A 20,353-nucleotide genomic window follows, 5' to 3' on the forward strand; every position below is an offset into this window, starting at 1 on the left:
TGTAAGCGTGACTCAACGAGGACGTAGAAAGAAACAGAGACGGCGCTGTCTGTGTGTCTGCTCCTTTCTACGTCCTTGCTCAGTCGCGCTTACACATTCTACCATAGATCCAAACCAATTAGCCCGCCAACGTGTTTTAACTAAATTGACGAGCATGGTGTCACGCGCGCACAGGCAAACACATGTCGCTAGATGAGCGCGGGAACTCGCTGTCAAAATGCTGGAGTGAGGAATCGCGGCAACAGCAAGCGAATTGACCTTAGTGCATCCATCGCTTCAATGCGAAGGAAACGTCAAAACCACAGCGCATACAAAGATACTGGAACGACGCGCACTCTGCAAACAAAGGCGTGTACTACGGCGTTGGGCACGCGATTAGCGGACGCCGTAGTAAACGCCGCGGTGGTCTCCAGCATGGAGGAAGGAAAATATAGGAGGGAGCATTACGTCACGCAGCCAGCCTTGGCAAGCTAAAACTCCGTGAAGCCACAGTGGGGGCCCAACACGTGACGTCTTGCGTCGAGGTCACGGAGCAAGAATCGAGATTTACTGAGACATTTGGTTTCCAGTGTCCATACCAGTAGCTTTTACTCGGTGCGCGCTTCTTCAGCTGCCCTGCCGCGGTTCTGCCTGCAGAGCTGGAACACTAAAACCAACCGCACACTTTGACGTGCGATCGCGTGTTGGGCCACCACAGTCCCAGCAGATTTCGGCTTCAGTCGCGTGGCCGTGTACTCCCTCCTCTTTTTTTTCTTCCTTCCTCCATGGTCTCTCCAGTCTGTACGGAGCGGCGGGCGTGGAGGACATCGAGGCACCCTAGCTGCCGCAGGAGAAGATCGACCCTTCTCCCTCGACCGGCCCCCGCATTCGCCGGCTCACCCTCGCAAGCTTTCACTTGCACATACAGCGCGCGACGACGATTTTATTGCCCTTGGACTTTATACGGAATCTCACGGTGACGGCAGAAATGCGCCTGGAGGGTGCATATAACTGCTATCGCAGTCAAAAATATGCCGGGGCGATTGGAGCGGCGGGAAACTTGTTCGCAGGGCCCGCACCGACGGCAGCGCAAACTCGTGACCTGGCGTTTTCTCGGTTGTTTACAATCCTTCCATGATGTCGATGCCGCGAGATGCTGCGTTCTGCGGTTCAGTGCGCGCACGTACTTGAAAGCTGATTTAATGGGACAGCGTTAAAGAACCCGTGTCGCAGAAAATACGGCGTCGGCGTCTAGCGGTGGACGTCGTTTCGGCAAAAAGATTTTTGAACCAGCCATACCCAGGCCTTCCATGGGGCGCAAGGAAGCTACTGAATTAATTGAATTTCTCAAGCTAAAATACGTAGAAAAACCGTAAAGTACGTCTTGCACACAACCTAGTTATGATAGCATTGTAATTTGACGATACGAGATCACGCGCTAGAACACGGTAGAAAATGGCATCGTTTTGGTACCTGCGCACGAGACTACACGACCGTTTGAACAAGCAGACGAAGCGGAAGTACACCTCTCTTGCTTCGGTGTGAAAACAAAAACACGCATGCCATTCCGTTTGTGTGTTTTATTATTTCTCTAAGCTTCGATTCGTAAATTCAAGCAACAGATCACACAAATAACAGGTGTTGCCTTGAATAATTCTCGAAGTCGCATGTCACCGCGAGCGACTTCACACTGCGGAAACGAGTACGTAGGCGCAGGGACACGAGTTCGTCACCGTCCGCTTTGGAGCGCTGTCACCGGGAGGAGAAGGGAAAACGGCATTCGGATTGAAATTTCAGACCTTTCCGCGGCGCGTAGCGATGTAATTCTTTGGGAACACGATTGTTAGCGCCCATTGTACGCTCTGCGCTTGTCAGCTCGAAATGGCCAGACCTGGTGAGTGGCCCTTTAAGGGATCGGTGTCCGTATGGAGATGCAAAATCCCGAAGATAGTGCAATGCCGGGCCGACCCGCGGCGGAGGTGAGGCAGGCGTTAAGCACTCCCCATACGTGCGCAGATGCCGAAGATAGTGCAATGCCGGGCCGACCCGCAAATGAGGTGCAGTTCGCCACTAAGGGGCTCACATACACAGCTTCGCTGGTCATCTTTCTTCACGCAGTGGAATGACACTGAGTTTTTCTTTGTTTCGCTAGCAAAAGCGGTCAATCATTTTGTTACGTTAAATGCGTTGAAGGGCTGTTCCCCTTCGGCAACCTGAAACAAGACAGATCAAACGCAGAACTGACAAAGCATGCTTTACTCACCGAGTCTCGTACAACCAGCCCCACAGAAGCTCGCAGCTGCAAGCGTGTGCTACTATTATGGTGTCTAGATATCTAGACACCCTACTACTATGTCGGATCCTCGAATATGGCCGAGAGATCGAGCGGAGTCGCCGCCTGGCGGACACTGGCTGAACCGTGCATAATTCGCATGGCTCGCCGCGTTTTCTTGTGATCGTACGTTTACTCCGCGAAGCAAGCCGCACACGGAGAACGAGCCAACGTCCACTTCAGAGCCAGTTCTGACTGCGGTGATTCAAGGAAACCATGCTTTTGTACACCGCCAAACAGGTTTGGGCAATTTGGCATTCCTTCAAACGACCCCGTGGGTCCTTTCTCTCCCTTCGAGGAGCTACTATTGTGCTACGCTACGTGCCTATCATCGAGGCGACGGGCGCTCTTCCCCCCCCATCTGCGTTCCCCTCTCCTCCCCCCCCCCTCTGCGTTCTTCTGAAGTGGTTACCCTTGTGCTGGGCTCCAAACATGCAGTGACGACCTTCAAAGTTCCCCGAAACTCCCGACCCCCTTCAGCGCGCCGAACTGAGGAATCCGAGGGCTCAGAGCACCACGACGAATCCACTGACAGCCTTCCAAATTCCACAGGACTGCTGACCCCTTGCCGTGAGGACTGGTAGTAGGCAGCTTGAACTTCTCCCGCGAGGAAAGATGAAAGCGACGCGGTTGACGTCAGCTCCGCCTCGCCCCATTGCTGCCAAAGGGATTTAAGGCAGAACCGGGTCATTAGCAACTTAGCTAAATAAAAAAAAAATAGATATTCTCGTGCTCCAAGAAACTTTGTCCATAGGTTAGGTCAGATCAGCCACTTTGGCAGGATTTTTCAGTCGCGCGACCGTAGTCTCAAAACTGCTAAACCAATCAGCTGCATGCCAAAAGTTATGTTAGCAGGGGTTTAATCCAGCGTCCTCCTGCGTCGCACCAAATACAAAGTCCACGCCACCATGGCAGATTGCAGGAATGTAATTGGTGTCCTGCCTCGTGATGCGGTGGTGAGCAGCGGTTCCAGCAACATCTCGAATGTACACGGTATAGCATTCGCCAGAAGCTAAACAGCAGCAAAACAATGGAGAAAAAATTATGCACCGATTACTATACACCGTATCATACTTCTCATCATGCGCGCGCAGTTCGGGCAGGAGGCGGCTATGGCCGGCCACTTAACGTGAACGGAGGCACGGACGCACGCACTAGCATCGCTTTTTCTTCGGGGCCTTCCGAGCTGCCACAGCTGACACCACGACAGGGCACGTCAGCACAGTGATGACGTCTTCCTCTTAGCTCGGATCAAAATCCTCGGCTGTTGCCGGAACGCGAAACTGGCGAGAAGGGTCACGAACAGACATCGTGGCCTCAAGGAGGACAAGCTGCTTCGGCTCATCAACGCCTTTGTGCTGTGTCACTTCACCTACACCGCGACCATGCACAACTGGCTCAGAGCAGAGAGGGAAAAGCTTAATGCCTTCATCAGAAAATTGGTCAAGGGAGCCCTCGGGCTTCCCGTCAGAACGCATGCCGAGGACCTCCTTCGGCTCGGCATACACAACACCATGGATGAGATAGCCGAGGCTCAGGAAGGGCCCAGCTAACTCGGCTGTCCACCACGCTGGCCGGCAGGCGTATCCTCGAGGAGATCGGACTCGCACTCACCAAGAACTTGGCTGAAAACACCCATATCCCAAAAGAAATAGGGCAGAAGATCATGGTCGCCCCTTTGCCCCGCAACGTTCATCATGCACGTTCACAACGCAGGTCGTCGCAAGGCAAGAACATTGAATATACTGAAGCAAATAAACAAGGACAAGATCGAAGCAAGCTTCGTGGACGCAGCAGCATACCGAGACGGCAAGGCTTTTGCGGTTTCCGTCGTGGACATGCTGGCAAAGTAATCAATTGTGCGTCCGTCCGGACGACGAACTCCGAGGTGGCTTAACAAGTGGTCATTGCACTCGCCATGCAAAACGATTCGAAAGTGGCCGTCAGGGCATTCCAGAAAGGCCGGGTAGCCCGGCAGATAATTGAAATTCTGAAAGGTGCCAAACACCGCGACACCTCCATACACTCCATCCTTTGGTTCCCTGCCCACGGCGGGGCGATTGAGGGGTTCCTCTGAACCTCAACGAGTCTGCCCACGAGGCTGCGCGTGGCTTTACCGACCGCGCTGCCCTCGGATCGGGCGACTCTCTCGCTGGACACAGAGACAATGACACAGAACACAGAGACAATGAATCACGCACAATGAACTTACTAAATTCTTTTAGTTGGGGAGAAGGGTATTCCCGCCGACTCACTCCAAGCTAAGCAGGCCGCAGGCGGTCAAGCTCATACTCTTGCTAACGAACTCCTAATCAAATCCGGCGTCCCTTAACAGCCTATATCCCTAGATTTATCCGAATTGTTCTTGCGTACCATGGCCTGTGGTGAGGTTGCTATTTTGCCTCATATGCTCTGGGAGTGCGGGTCGCTGGGCCCGAATTTCACCAAGGAAGAGTGGGACGCGCTCCTGCGAAGTCCCGTCTTTGAGGACGAAATCCTGGCCATCCAGCGCGCCCGCGATCGAGCCGGCAGGCTAGATCTGTCAGTCCCGTCGTGGGATTAGCCGGGTGCGTGTTTTATCGCGCTTTGCTGGACCCAATAAAGTTTGTTGACTCACTCACCCACTCACTCATGTGCGCGCGAACTGCATAGATCCCTACATAGTTCTCGCTGAGAACGATAATATCCGTCCGGGAATGCGCCTTGTAGGTCGTGCTCAGCCGGGCTTGCCGGTGTGAACATCGGTCGCCTTCAGTGGTTCTTTGGCCGCCAGTCCCAAATGGTCGCGCGACCTCCTCAAGCTGCCGGGGTGATTGAGATTTTATTTGTTCGCTATGTTGCTTCAGTGGAGGAATTAAAGTTAAGAGAAATAACAAAACCTACAAACCGAATGTCTGCGTGTCTTTGTTTTAGTTCGTACCGTAGCAAGTGAGATGCACTTCCGTTTCTTCTGCTTGTTCTCACGCCGTGCACTCACGCGCGCAGAGAACGAAACTATGTCATTCTCTACCGTGTGTCAGCGCGATCATGCCGTTGGATAATTTCGCGTCTATCGCAGTGTTCGTGTGGCGCTGTTATCATACTGCTAGTCTGGTGCCAGCGGTACAACGACGCGATGCATCGTGGTAAGGATTCATGAGCCACGCCAGCCTCTCCAAGCGTGCGCGCACTGAGGGATTCGTTTCGCAGAAGCAGCCAGACAACAACGCAGGTCTTCTCGTGCACAGCTAGCAAGATCGTGCAGAGGGCGAAACGAAACAAACAGAACAGTTCGCGCGCGAAACCGTCACCGCGCAGCGAAGAAGAAAACGCGATTAAAAAAAAAAGGAAGGTGGGGATCGTGACGTGTACGTGACTCGATTCTCCGGTTTCGATATGGGAGAACGCAGGAAAGGAATTTCGCTCGCGGCGAGAGTTTCGACGTTGGCAGTGAAGCTCGCCTCCTGAAATCGTGGGTTCGCGACACTTCCTTTCTATCTCTGCTAATAACGAACTAATTAGAAAAAAATCTTGTGGTAGAACGCCCCCTAGAGGGCACGTAACAGCTTGAGGCGTATAACCAAAATTTGCTATGTGGCCTGGTGATGAGCCCTTCAGAGCTTTAGCTCTGGCCCTGCTCCGATGCTGCCTATTCAAATACATGGAATACGCAGAAACGCTTTTGGACTGGACCGATTTTAATATTTGTTGTGTTTGAGAGAAAAAGTTAAACCAAAGGCATTAGTTAAACTATAACGACGGTTGGAAGCACAATTTTGGTTTAAGGCCTTAATTTTTTTATTGAAGTTTTCAAAAATTGGTAGGTCTGAAAAAATAAAAGCATGAAGTTTACAAATTCGTAGCTCTGCACCAAGAACAGATATTTCGGTACTCTAAACGGCACCCGTTAGAGCATCAAACGCGGACAAAATTGATTTATCAATTTGTATCAATCTTACGTGAATTCGCTAAATTGTTTACAAGGTCTTACTCACATAGTAGTGCCCATCTTGAGCGTCATGTATAATACATCAATTATGTACGCTTTAAAAGTGCTATTAGTGCAATATACATAATTGTCATATCCTTGTTCATTTCTCAGTTACAGAGTTGTAAGCTTGATACTGTCGCTTTCTGAAAATTCGCAATTTGCAACACCTGTCATTTAAAAAAATGATGGTCTAATTTGAATATTCGCCAGCGATAGTAACTAGATTTTAACTTTGTGTTTTAAATGCAACAATCCTCATCAAATTTAGTGCAGTGGCTGTCGAGAAAAACGATTTCTCATTTTTCATGTATATATACTTAGCAGCCACATTTAGTGCCACATGATTAATCGGAAACGTTGTGATCTTGAAAAGTGCGATACATTTAAAGGTATACCTCCCCGTCATTCTATCACGTGGCTTTTATTTCACCACGAGGTGCTTGCCATATGTTATCAGGTCATAATGCCAGTCAATTATTTATCCCCCACCATGGTCGGTATCTTAATTGGTTGGTTGCTTTTCTTTAAGCTAACTTTAGTCGAAGTTTTTTTTTAATATGTGGAAGCACTATACAGCTTTCGTTGCCCCTTCCCCGGGGTCTGGCGCTCCTTCTGGTATCCTTGCTGGATACATTTATGAATATCTATATACGAAGATTATACGTGCCCTGTCGTGATTATTTCAGCTTCGTCATGCCATTTTCCTCATACCATCGTCATTCCTGCTTCGTCATCCCATTGTCAGTATGCCGTCGTCGTCAGATGAGTCATCACCCCAGCATTGTCATCCAATTGTACGTCATGATGACGTCTTGCTGGTCATTCCATCGTGATCATGCCGTCACCGTCATACTATCGTGCATATCATTATCGCCATACCGTCGTCGTCACACAGTCATCGTCATTATATCGTCGTACACAGTCGCAGTTGTTCCAGCGTCGTCATCCCATTGTCATGCCATCGTCATTGTAATGCCTTCTACGTCATTACATCGTCATCAGCGCGTCGTCATCGTCATCGTTATTTCGTCGTCGTCGTTCCAGTGTCATACCACTATCGTCACACCTTCGTCGTCATGCGTGGGATTCGTGTAGGTTCGCTGCACGTTCACGTTGAGCGAGGCGTTTTGCAGTGAGAAATGCGTGCCAATAGTTGCAAAAGGTCCCTGAACAAGAACAACGTTCTTCGCAAACACCAAATAAAACTTCGCCTACACCGATTCGCACAGCTGATGGGATGTGCACATATTTATTAAGTTTGTTCATTACCATGTGTATTCGAACTTCGCTGATCAACAATTACATTTCCAGTTACGGCACAAATTCTGACGTCCGCAGTAGCTATACATATACATGAAGTTTCGATATTAGGAAGTAGCGTAATGGCCTCGAATTGCTTATGCTTAATCATTTGACGGCTGTCGCAGGGTGCTCGGAGAAAAGGGTATCTTTATTAAGAAGTGACAACACTGCAGCTGGGACTCGTCGTACACCAATGCAAGTCATGCTTACGTAAGATTTCTTTATACAGATGTGTGTGCTAACTGGTACGAGTGAAACAATTAGGGAGACAGCACACCATATATCCGAAAACTACACGCCGCACGTCACTGTAGGCTCATATATATATCTTCCGGCTCCACGAATGTTTCACTCAGGCTCGGCAGTTTTCTTCGCACCGGGGGCCTAGAAAAGGAAACAGAGGACATGCAGATTTATCAGACTTTCACATTAGCTTTCTTTTTTTCTACAATATTTGCGAAAAGTTGCGAATCCACCGCGCCGCTTCGTCATCGAATCCTATCTTCAGGACATGTCGGACGACCCGAATATCAGCAATATGAGCAGCTAGCACAGTCACATCATTTATCTCAGGTCCCCTGGGGACCACACACTTTTATGCAAAAATCACGTAGAAGGGACTGTGGCTTAGCGTGTTTGGGAGCTGCAAGCATGACGGTTCAGGCAGGGTGCGAATGATGGTTAGCACACAGGTAGATTTGCCTAAACTTGGTCCTTCCGTCTTCAAACAACTTTGTGACATTGCAAATTGGACATTTTTCAACAGGATATTGCATCATAAATGCAACAATGCGCAGCGATTGTGCAGGTGCGCGGACGCTATTTACCTTCACTGGTTTGTGAAAGGCTGATTACTCGGAAAGTTACAGAGATGAAGCGTAGGAATTACAAATCCACAACAACGTGAGCAGCCACAAGGACGAAGATCAGACATATCCGCGAACTACCCATCATTCTCATTGTAGCTGATAGGGCGCATCGATGTCCTCCTTGCCCGCAGCGGCGCGCCAGGAAGACGTCGAGGCACCCTAGTAATTGAACGATCCCAGCGCCGGAGTCCCCTCTAGTAACTTTTGTAGGAAACCTGTATGGTTGGGCCGTAACCTCCGTCGCCCGAACCGGGAGGCCACACTGGGTACAATCGATGGGATTTGTCACCTACGCAAAGGCTTCGCAACTTTTTACAAAGCCTGTAGGTGCGTACTTTTTATTGCGATAGGAATTATATGGACACTCCAGGCACACTTGTGCAGTCGCCGTCATCGTGGTGTTCCGTATAAAGATCAGGGGTGATAAAACCATCGCCTCGCGCCCTGTACTGCGTGTGCACAGTGAAAGAGTGCAAGGGTAAGCTCACGATGGTGGCTCATTCTCGCGCGCACAAGGGAGAAAAGCAGGGAGGAAGCGCGCCGCCTTCCGTCGCGCATGGCACCGGGGGAGGAGAGGAACGGTAGGGGGCGTTTTACTTCGGCAGCAACTGCGTATGGTGCGGGCGCGGGCTTTTTTGAAAGCGATCGGCTTTGAAGGTACAGTCTAGGTGGGCCGACGGCTCGCAGTTTTGCGTTTGCTGTGTTCTCGCCGCTCAGTTTGTGTTGAAACGAAAGACAGTACGAAGGTCTCTTCACTCTCTGCTGCCATTGTTTTGACAGCCAATGTCCGCGGACATCGAGTGTGATGTGCGCATGCTTGCCTGTGCGAGCTGACACCATGCTTGTTAATTTAGTTGGCAAGCGAGTGTTTACAAGTTGATACGGCCGATAAAACTGCTATCCTTAATTATTATGGCTGTCTATCAATCTGCTATCGCAATCGATGCTTCGTCTTTCGGGCGTAGGTGCGACTCTCTTTTTTAGTGGTTACAAGTCGATGCTTCGGTGTTTTGGTGGCAGGTAAACTTCAATACAACGAGAGCATGTATTTCGTAAGCCTTCTTTTTATTGCAATAGCAATTATATGGACACCCCAGGCGTATTTTCGCCGTCACTGTGATGTTACGTATAAAGTCCAGGGGCATGAACACCTCCGCCACGCGTTGTATGCTGTATGGGCGAGTAAAATCACGCGAGGTAAGCCGACGATCGCGGCTCAATGTGGCGCGTGCGAAGTAGAAAGCGGAAAGCAAATGCGCCGTCTTCCGTCGAGCAAGATACCGTGGGGGGAGAAGGATAGTCATAGAAGGATAGTCAAGGATAGCTTCTTTCTGGGCGAGTTGGTGCATACATGACATAAAAACTTACCGCGCAAACACATGCAACCACAAAGTATAAGGGACAGGACACAAGCGCTGACTGTCAACTGTCAACAAGTTGACAGTCAGCGCTTGCGTCCTGTCCCTTATACTTTGTGGTTGCATGTGTTTGCATATAAGGGACTGGACACAAGCGCTGACTGTCAACTGTCAACAAGTTGACAGTCAGCGCTTGTGTCCTGTCCCTTATACTTTGTGGTTGCATGTGTTTGCGCTTTGACAGTTGACAGTCAGCGCTTGTGTCCTGTCCCTTATACTTTGTGGTTGCACGTGTTTGCGCTGTAACAGTTTTTATGTCAAGGAGAAGGAGAGGGCGGTGGCGTAGTGCTCCCGCCGCAACTGCGCATTTCGCGACCGGGTGCAAGAGGAACTGACGATCGCGGCTCAATCTCGCGCGCCATATATGGAGGAAAGCTGGGAGGCAACGCGGGAGGGCAGCTTCGACTCCGCCAACAAGTTCGTACTTTGTACAGCCGCGTGCGGTCGCGTGCGCCGTATCTTGAAAGCGATCTGCAGACGGCTCATACCTTTGTGCGCGCTGTGTTCTAGCCGCTGTTGCGTTAAAGCGACAAACGGCACGAGGGTCACTTCGCTCGCTGCTGCTGCCGCGCTTGCTCGCACCAGCGCTTTGAAGGCGTTATGTGTTCATGTTTTCTTGTGCGCGCTGACACAATGGTTGGTAATTCAGTTAGTAAGTGAATGCTTCAAAGTCTAAACGGCCGAAAAAAACTACTGTCCTTACTTCGTATAGCTGTCTTATAATTTACTAAACAATCGGTGCTTTGCCTTTCGGCGGAAACTGCGACTTTTTTTCCTGTACGTAAATCATTGCAAAAAAGCAAATTGTCGTGTTATGACAAAAAGACTTTAATGTATAGCATGTATTGAGCAACAGAAAGCTGTATCAGGAGCTTTTCATGCTGTTCTACGATTTTCTCATTGACACTTTTCACCTAGTTATTTTATTGGAGTAGTTGATTAATTATTTAAGACTGATTATGTATTTAGACGGAACGCAAAAAATAATCTCATTATCTCCAAGCGACGGCAAACAGCATTACCTTTGTTCTGCCCTGCTACGTGGCATTTGCTTATTTTTACATCTCTGTGCATGATAGTAGTACATGACACTTTCAGTTTTGTTACACCGGCAGAACTAGCTAAAGTAGAGCGTGATCAGCAAAGTTTCCATTTGGTTCACTGTATCCGGTATTCTATTATATGCGTTTTCATTATATTGAGATTTGGTTGTAATGTGCTTGAAAAAACTAGCGCTGTAGGTGAAAAACATAACCATACAGTCAAGTTTTTTATTTTCTTTATCGTGCCAGATGTTTCATAATATGTGAGCGTCCGTTATATCGAGGTTTGACTGTGCTCACTTTGGCCAACTCGCGCCATAGCTGCAGTTAGTGCTCACCCTGGACACATAGGTCATCTCGTCGAAGTTCGGGAAGCCGGCGGAGGGAGCGGCTGCGGCGGCGCGCTGCTCGTTATTGTCGTCGCCGCGTCGCTGCTCGCGCAACACCCAGTCCACTTCCTCGGGCAGCGTGTACTGCTCGTTGGCGATGATCACCATCACGGGACACGGCCGGCTGTACACCTCACCCTGAAGCATAGAACGGTCCCGCGTACAGATTTTAGTCGTGGGGTTAAGTTGCCCAAAGTAGACAGAGGGTTATATGGGAGACGCCGTATGTATAGGGAAGGCTCCGGACCGTGGCTAACGGGCGTTTTCACATGCCCCCTCTATCGGTCGCCCATGACAATGATGGAATGACGACGACTGTGTGACAATGACGTGCCAAGATGATGGAATGACGAAAAAAAAACTGGCTGTGGCTTAGCTAAGGTTAAGCCTAGGATGCGAAGCATACTAGCCTTTATTTTAACGCGACAGCGTTAAGGAGCTCGTGTCGCAGAAAAGCCGGTGTCGTCGGCGTCGGCTCAGGCGTGCGGCGCTTGCTCAGGCGCACATTTCGTTGTCGCGCCGAACGCTGCGTTGCTCGACGCTCACCGCGTCCGATGCAGGGCGCGTAGTCGCTGCGCCATAGCAAAGCCACCTAGAAACAGTCTCTGTAGTACACCGCAACCTTCGCTTCTCATTCCAACGAACAGCTCTGTCTCCAGGAGGCATCTCACCTCGTGAGTGTCTAGCAGAGGCAAGCGCAGCTGCTTATTGGCCTCGAGCTCCACCACTGGAAAAGCTGGCGCCACCGTCGGCGTGACGTGCTAGGAGGGATCACGTGGACATTGCGGCCGCGTCGGCTGCTTCGGGCGCGCCGAAGCGAGCTGAAAACGAGTTTAAATTCCCTCGTACGCTGCGGTTTTCATTTAGTGGCGAAATTTTCCCGCTTCGAGTGTCTCCTTTACAACGCCTGAAAGCACTACAATAGGTAGTGGCTGCCTTTGAAGGCGCGCAACATGGTAGGCTACTACCCGCCGTGGTTGCTCAGTGGCTATGGTGTTGGGCTGCTGAGCACGAGGTCGCGGGATCGAATCCCGGCCACGGCGGCCGCATTTCGATGGGGGCGAAATGCGAAAACACCCGTGTGCTTAGATTTAGGTGCACGTTAAAGAACCCCAGGTGGTCAAAATTTCCGGAGTCCTCCACTACGGCGTGCCTCATAATCAGAAAGTGGTTTTGGCACGTAAAACCCCAAATATTAAAAAAAAAATTAAAAAAAAATGGTAGGCTACTGCTCGGTGCCGCAGGGCCGGACGCACGTAACGGAGGCCGGTGTCGGCCTTATTCACACGTAGCCGCAGGACAAGAAGCTGTGTGAAGCTTGGCTCGCGAAACATAAAACCGGCAGTCATCGGCTACAACTCGGGTATGCAGCAAGCACAGACGCGAGGAAGATTTCTGCTACGGCGCCCGGTCTGCGATGTTCTGAAAACGCGCACTGAGACGCTCGCCTGAGTCCGCTGCCCGACTAATGTCATGACGGTTTGGTCTATGAACTTCTCGATACTATAGATACTGCCAAGTTCAGTAGAGTGGAAAGGCAGCGGTAAGAAGCACATTTAAAGAAAGCATGGCATATGGTCATGTTTGTGTTATGAATTAATGCACTGGATTACAAAAAAAGGAGCAGCGGGAAATTTCACGCTGAGAACGCCGATAAACATACAGTGCGACGCAACTCGAAGGTCGAAGGTCAAAGGTAAAAGAATTTAGAAGAAAAAAAAAAGATTGCATCGTCGCGACGGCACATCACAGTCCCTGTAGGCGTCGAAGTCTCTACAATGAAATTATTTTTGAACAGCTCTGATAGCGCTCACGCAACAATGGTTGCCTGTATACTGTCAAATGCTTATATTCCGCGGCCTAAAGCTCATGGCACGGTGCGAAAACGCGCGCGTGCAGAAAGCGAAACAGTGCGCGGACAAGCATGCAGACGCGCAGTCGGTCGCTGCGAATCTGCGCGATCGCTGCATTGAGGCTTCATTCTATTACGCTCCATTTAGTTATACAAACACTATAAGAACATATTTCACATAGTTTGCTCTCAGAGTTTACCTACCTTTCACGCAAGAAGCCGGTTCGGGAGACTCCATCGCGGCGACCGCGCGCAGTGGCGTTCACTGTGCGTATTCGGTAAAGAGATAGCGGCTGTAAACGATTGTGTGCTTTCAGCTTGCCCAAGATTATTATTTAGACAGTAAGAAACTTCTCTCGTTTCGAAAGTACTTACAGAAATGTCCGGGAGAGCTCGCGCGTGGTGTTTTCAGTGAGCGCTGACAGCAAAACCTATGAGGAGCGCGCCACGTGATCCCTCATACTACGGCAGCGAGGCGCTTCCGATAGAGGGCGACTCCGTAACTCCTCGCCGCCAATATACCGCCGCGACGCCGCGAGCGACGGCGCGAGTTGGAGCCCCGTTTCTCCTCTGTCGTGACGTCACGGTGTCACGTGGTCAGCCTTGAAGGCGACACCGCCGCGCCTGAGGAGCTGGGTTGAGCTCTAGTAATATGCTTCGCATAAAAGAATGACGACCGTGCGTACGGCGGGGTAATATGACGACGACGGCATGATGATAATGGGATGACCAGTCCGAAATGACGAAAGCGTGGCGACTCTATGACGTCGATCACGTGACGACGATGGCGTGACGACGACATCGTGGCAGCGACGGTACGACGAGAATCGGATGACGAAGCTGGAATAACGACGATGGGACGGCCACGATAGCATCACGACATCTATACGATGACTACGAAATGACCACGATGGCATGACAACGGCGATGTGATCAATATTGAATGACAACATGATTGTAGCGACGTGATGACGATAGGATGGCCCAAACTAGTATACAACTCATTGCGTTGGGTCGGCGTAGTGGACGGATGAATGGATGGTTGTCTGTTTACAGACAGACAGACAGACAGACAGACAGACAGACAGACAGACAGACAGACAGACAGACAGACAGACAGACGGACGGACGGACTCAAAGTACCTAAAGTAGACGAACAACGCCAATTGAATTAAAACAACAGCAACAAAAATAAATCCTTGAGGACGTTCATAATGCCCTAAAATTATGCATCTCGAGGTTCAGGCAAGGTTTTTCTCGGGATTCTGCACCAATACCCCACTGGAGCATGGCGCTCCACACAAATGTAATCTAGTCACACGGGGCACTTTCGATCCAGATCGTGCTTGACCGCGACCGAAAGTGCCCCGTGTGACTGCGTGTAAGAGACTGTAGCAACGTTTATCAAGCAAGACAAGAGAGCAACCAGGTTGGTGTATGTCGTGCGTACCGGGAAGATGATCTTGGTGACTGTGCGCGGGATGTACATGGGCGCCAGGTACTCCTCCTCTGTGGTGGCGTCCATGATGCGACCTTGGATGAGCAGCAGGTCCTCGATGTCTGCGCCCACCTGGAAGTGCTTGGCGTTCATCAGGTCCGGCATCTGCATCCGCTCCAGACGGTTGTTGACTTTTTCCGTGGGCCACGTCTGCGCAGGAGAGGAACACAGAACGTGTTCTGCGCATGTTCTGCGGCTTTAAAGGCCAACTGCGACGTTTTGGAGCTCGTGCAAAGAATAGTTTCAGATAGTGCAGATATATGGAACAGCCCCCGTGTAAGATTGTCCGCTTAAAATTCGAGTGGATGCCTCACTAAAAAGCTCGCAAGCATAGACAATTTCAAAACCGAAATTGAAAAAAAAAAGAAAAGCGCTGCCATCACCGCTCGCCGTAAGTGACGCATACGTGTCTTCAGCATGACCACCGAGATTACGCGGCGATCATACTTGCCCGTGGTGCGATACAACATCTCGGAAGCGATTTGATAGAACTGAAGTCATATCTTCTAGCCACCAGGAGCACCCGTCGTCTGCTTTAGGTGCTGTTTAAAGGCTGCTAATAAAAAAATTATACAATTACCAGCCTTGCAGATTTGCAACGACTGCTTCAATAGCACACACTACTCATCTATAACCAATTTAGCCAGAGTGAAATTTCATTGCAGTTGGGTTTTTTTTCAGGCTTAAGGAAATTAAGGCAGAGCTTGGTAGAAATAGGCAAAGATGCAGTTGAAAACACCCCCATTAGTGGCTAGTCCCTGCTCCAGTGAGAAATAATGAAGCCACAGGTCGACCAAGAATGCTGTTCGGTTTTGGTTCATTTACAACGACAGGAGACTGTCAGAGTTTAGCGCAGGGCTATAGTGTTCCGGTTGAGTCTAAATATAAGTATAAATATAAAAATAGAGGATGAGTGAAAGGGAACGAATGGACAAGCGCTATATACGTCCAACCATCTTTCATGTCTATCGTGTATACCGTCTAGCACGTAGTCTTTGTCGTTTTCCGCTAGGACAACGTTGAGTATCAGTCTGATAAGGCTATGATCAGCATCAGTCATTTGTAATACGGATCGTGGCAGCTAGACTTCAAGATCACGCTGAAAGAATTCACATCACGCACCTAATAGGATTAAAGTATAGAAGTCGGCCTCCTGGCACTGTTATTGTACGCGGCACCATGTGTATTTTGTTCCTGTCTTTCTTACGCACTTCCACATAAGTGGATCTAGAGCGAAAGATGTTTTGTCTCGACCGTTGAAGAATTCTACTACTGACCATGAGGTCGCGGCTTCTATTCCAGGACACTACGGCAATATTCCAATGAGAGTGAAGTGCAGAAGATCCAGCCCTCTATAAGATCTGACTCACGTTGAGCTGTGCATGAAGTACTATAAGATGGTCCGTTTAGGTATCTCACAGCCTACCCCACATGCTTTATATTTACGGAGCTGGAGACTGACAACACGACACAGCGACGCGTCGGAGAGTGCGGCGTGGGGACAGGTGCATTTTGTACGACCGAGCTCCTGATTGGCTCACACCGTTGCTGTACCTTTTTCTCCGCTGTTACATCATTGTGAAACGAGGTATACATAACGAGCTGATGCCTGTGTTCTGCTGAACGATGAAGCAAGACATTGTGTTTTGTTCAACCGACGTCACTTCTTCAGAATCTCAGCTCTAAGTTCCCTCAGGTTCTGGTTTTCAGGCACTTGTTGCGTTGTCGCCAATTGTGCGTACCGCATATTACTGCATGATTTGGGTGTAAACGCATATAGAGAGAATGATGCACCTGGTACTGCGGCTGTGACTGCAGCAGAGGCGTGCTCAGCGTGGAGCAGATGAAGTACCATAGCTGGTAGCGGAAGCTGGGCCATGCGGTGAACACTTCCAGCGCCTCCAGCAGTCGTTCCTTGGGGATCAGGTATGCCTGCGAGCGCGTACACACTTGAGCATCCCCGGTTCTCGAGTTAAGTGATGCGTACAGTAGAAGTCAGGTGCTTTGCAGGTATAGGAAAAACAGAGGATTGTAGCATGCTGGGAGGAAGAGGCGTGATAATCTTAGAGTGTCTGTGCTTCACTATATGTTACGCAGCAATATAGCTGTGCAGTCAGGAAGACAAACAAAAAACGAGTGGAAATATCTCACACTTACAGAGAAAGCTGTAGAAACGAGTGGATGCGTCATTGCCATATGGACTTAAAAGATGACGGAAATAGCGTTACAGAGGAATTGGTAGTCGCGTGCACATTTACGGGCTTGAAAGCTAGTACGTCCGGAGCTTAATCAGGGTCCTTTAATAAACAAATTAAACAAAAGCTGAAAAACGGGAGCTAGAACCAAGGCCATAAAACACAAATGACAAGCCTTTGTTCTGTGTTTTGTAAACCATGAAGTCAGCCGGGTGCTTCGCGGTTCGAGGACCGCGAACCATATATCGGGTGTTTAAGCGAACACTTTCATTTTTTTTATGCGAAGCATATTACGAGGGCTCAACCCAGCTCCTCAGGCGCGGCGGTGACCATGAAATCACGTGACACCGTGACGTCACGACAGAGGAGAAGTGGCTTTGGCTCAACTCTTGCAAGACGGGCTGGGTGGGAATCGAACCAGGGTCTCCGGAGTGTGGGACGGAGACGCTACCACTGAGCCACGAGTACAACGCTTCAAAGCGGTACAAAAGCGCCTCTAGTGAATGCGGTGTTGCCTTAGAAACGCGCTGTTTCTAAGGCGTGCGTCTCTTGCTCAGGCGCACATTTCGTTGCCGCGCCGAACGCTGCTTTGCTCGACGCTCACCGCGTCCAATGCGGGGCGCGTAGTCGCTGCCCTGTAGCCCATTGTCTTACACCCCTTGGCGGGTCGACGGGAACGCTGTCGCGTTCCACTCTTGAAGGCGAAGCAGTAATGCATGAGTTGTTTCTTCGTCTAGCCGAACCAAATATAGCCAAGCAACAGCAGTTCACCAGGCTAAACAGTGGTTCAACAACTAAAATAAAGGCTAGTATGCTTCGCATCCTGGGCTTAACCTTACCTAAGCCACAGCCATTTTTTTAAATTGCCTGTGGCAGACAACAAAATTATAGCTCATGAGCTGGTCTATTCGAACAGGCGGACATATATTAGCACAAAAAGTTAAAATGCATAATCGACTGATCTACAAAATTTTACTAATTAAGTTTTGAACTAATTATCTTATGGCCCATATTGCAACTTACAAATCCTAGCCGTGGAGTTCGCAAGGCGGATTCACTTGGAACGAATTCTAGGGATGAGACTAGTTTCGAGATATTAATTCCTGAACTTTGCGGAGAAATGCATTGGCGTTCCAGTTACTTTTTTAACAAAACGCCGTTTTATGCATTCAAGCACAAAAGTTCCACGAATGTGCGTTTAGCAGTTGCGAGATTAGAAAAAAAGGAAAGAAGAATAAAAGCGAGAGCTGCTCCTGCTTCCGTTATAGATCCGAACAGTTCTCAGGTCTTTCGCTCGCCGACTCACTCATTGTTGTAGTGGACTGATGTTGAATTCCTTAATATTGCGGAGAAATGCATTGGCGTCCCAGTTACTTTCTAAATAAAACGTCGTTTTATGCATTCAAGCACAAAAGCAACTGGAACGCCAATGCATTTGTCTGCAAAGTTCGGGAATTATCTCGGATCTGATGTCATCCTCAGAATTCGTTCCAAGTGAATCCGCCTTGCGAACTCCACGGACAGGATTTGTAAATTGCAATACAGGCCATAAGGTAATTAGTTTAAAACATAATTAGTGAATTTTTGTTAATTGATCGATTACTCAATGAAAGTTTTCGTGCAAGCATAGTGTCCACCGCTTCGAGCAGACCACCCTCATGAACTGGAATTGTGCTATCGTCCACAGACAACCGTTAAGAACTTATATATATATATATATATATATATATATATATATATATATATATATATATATATATATATATATATATATATATATATACATATATATATATATATATATGTATATATACATATATATATATATATATATATATATATATATATATATATATATATATATATATATATATATATATATATATATATATATATATATATATATATATATATATATATATATATATATATATATATATATATATATATATGCTCCTTACATTCACGGCGGTCTCGGCGGTGACCGTGGTGACGCAGGGCTCGTCCGAGACGATGCTCAGCGTGCCGATGATCTCGGGCGCCAGGATGTAATCTTCGAAGTATCCATCACTGTAGAAGTACAGGAACGAGGCCGTGTTGGGCAGCGCGCCGTCCACGTTCTCCGTCACCTCGCCGGACACCTGCGCCAAAACACCCCGAGGCGAAACTTGGATGAATGGATGGATGGATGTTATGAGCGTCCCCTTTGGAACGGGGCGGTGGGTTGCGCCACCAAGCTCCTGCTATTATACTGTCTAATGTCCTACGTAGGTTAAAAAAGAAAAAAAAAAGAACACGATGAACTCCCACAACCAAATTTTCTGACCCCCTATTATGAACTTTGCTTTACTACGTCTCCGTTCTTTGTCGTTTCCCTACTTCCACCAATCTTCCAGTCACCTCTTACTAATCTCTATTGCGGACACGTTTACCTCGCTGATCCTAACGGCTTCAAGGAGGTCAGTTGTGTCAAAATCCACCGCTGGGCAGATGTCTTCACATTCTAATAAAAGATACTCCGTCGTTTCCTTAGCTTTACTGCAGCAAGCACGTGCTTCTTCTTCCTGCTTATGTCTCGTTTTATAGGTGCGTGTTCTTCGCTCCGGCAAGAACGGCAGCGCCACCTGGCGGCCGCTCAGCACGGAAGTTGAGTCACCATGCCGTTACGCCTACTTCAAAAGCACTACTACGCGACTTCAGTGTACGACACGCTTCTGCCGTCTCTTATATGTATTGTTTGACTTAGTTGTAGTTCGCTCGGCTAGCAATTTGGACTTGCGGTTCTTTTTGTGGTTGCATTAAATTGTATTCTTCCAGTTTAATTTAGCTGAACGTTGGATTCTTCTGGTTACTACACTACAGTGACACGCCTGTTTTCTGCTTTTCTACATTAAGTAGATGATGATGATGATGATGATGATAAACAATAACGTCGCAGCCTCCAAGGCAGATTCACAAATGCAGCTTTCCGTTCACGCTGAAATTACCCGCTGTCTGGGAATAGTAACAGCATGATAGGCAACCGTCAGTGCGAGGAGGTGGTGCTTGCGCGTGAATGCGTACAGACCTTCACAATACCGGAGGTCGCTACGACGATGGAAGTGTCCTCGTTCTCGTGTATGATCTCCGCACCGGGATCGTAGGACACGGGTCTGATGGTCATCTGGGAAAAAGCACAACGGCCTATATAAAGTGTGTAAGAGCGACCAGATCAGTGGTAGCGACCTCTTCTAAAAACTCTGCAGCTGGCTTCCACGTTGCACCCCAAAAATACCCCCCCCCCCCCACACACACACACACCGACACCCCCACACCCCTACACCGACGATTACAATACTCCATAACGCGAAATTTGAGCGCAACTCTATAGACGTCCGCACGCGAAGTTTCATCCTAGACGCCAGCGCTCGTTTCTCCCCTGGCGGAAGGATTTCACCTCCAACGGGTGTAGGTTTCCGCCGCTGCTTCTTTTCACGGCTTCCCTTCACGCCCGCGTTCAGTCCGCG

At 49.0% G+C, this 20,353-nt stretch overlaps 1 protein-coding gene across 9 annotated transcripts in view; it reads right to left on the bottom strand.

The window, feature by feature from the left end:
• Positions 1-7,712: 7,712 nt before the first annotated feature.
• LOC135912552 (sperm-specific sodium:proton exchanger-like) overlaps positions 7,713-20,353 on the bottom strand; it is a 270,794-nt gene continuing 258,153 nt past the window's right edge. For all 9 annotated transcript variants that reach the window (XM_070533980.1, XM_070533982.1, XM_065445019.1 and 6 more), the window contains 6 exons: positions 19,915-20,010; positions 18,809-18,988; positions 16,447-16,584; positions 14,605-14,802; positions 11,252-11,440; positions 7,713-7,967 (listed from right to left, as the gene is read on the bottom strand). In XM_070533980.1, coding sequence (XP_070390081.1) covers positions 7,932-7,967; positions 11,252-11,440; positions 14,605-14,802; positions 16,447-16,584; positions 18,809-18,988; positions 19,915-20,010 — 837 coding nt within the window. In that variant the 3' untranslated portion in view covers positions 7,713-7,931. The remainder of the gene's footprint in view (positions 7,968-11,251; positions 11,441-14,604; positions 14,803-16,446; positions 16,585-18,808; positions 18,989-19,914; positions 20,011-20,353) is intronic.

This window comes from Dermacentor albipictus, chromosome 2 (assembly GCF_038994185.2).
Source record: "Dermacentor albipictus isolate Rhodes 1998 colony chromosome 2, USDA_Dalb.pri_finalv2, whole genome shotgun sequence".
NCBI lineage: Eukaryota > Metazoa > Arthropoda > Arachnida > Ixodida > Ixodidae > Dermacentor > Dermacentor albipictus.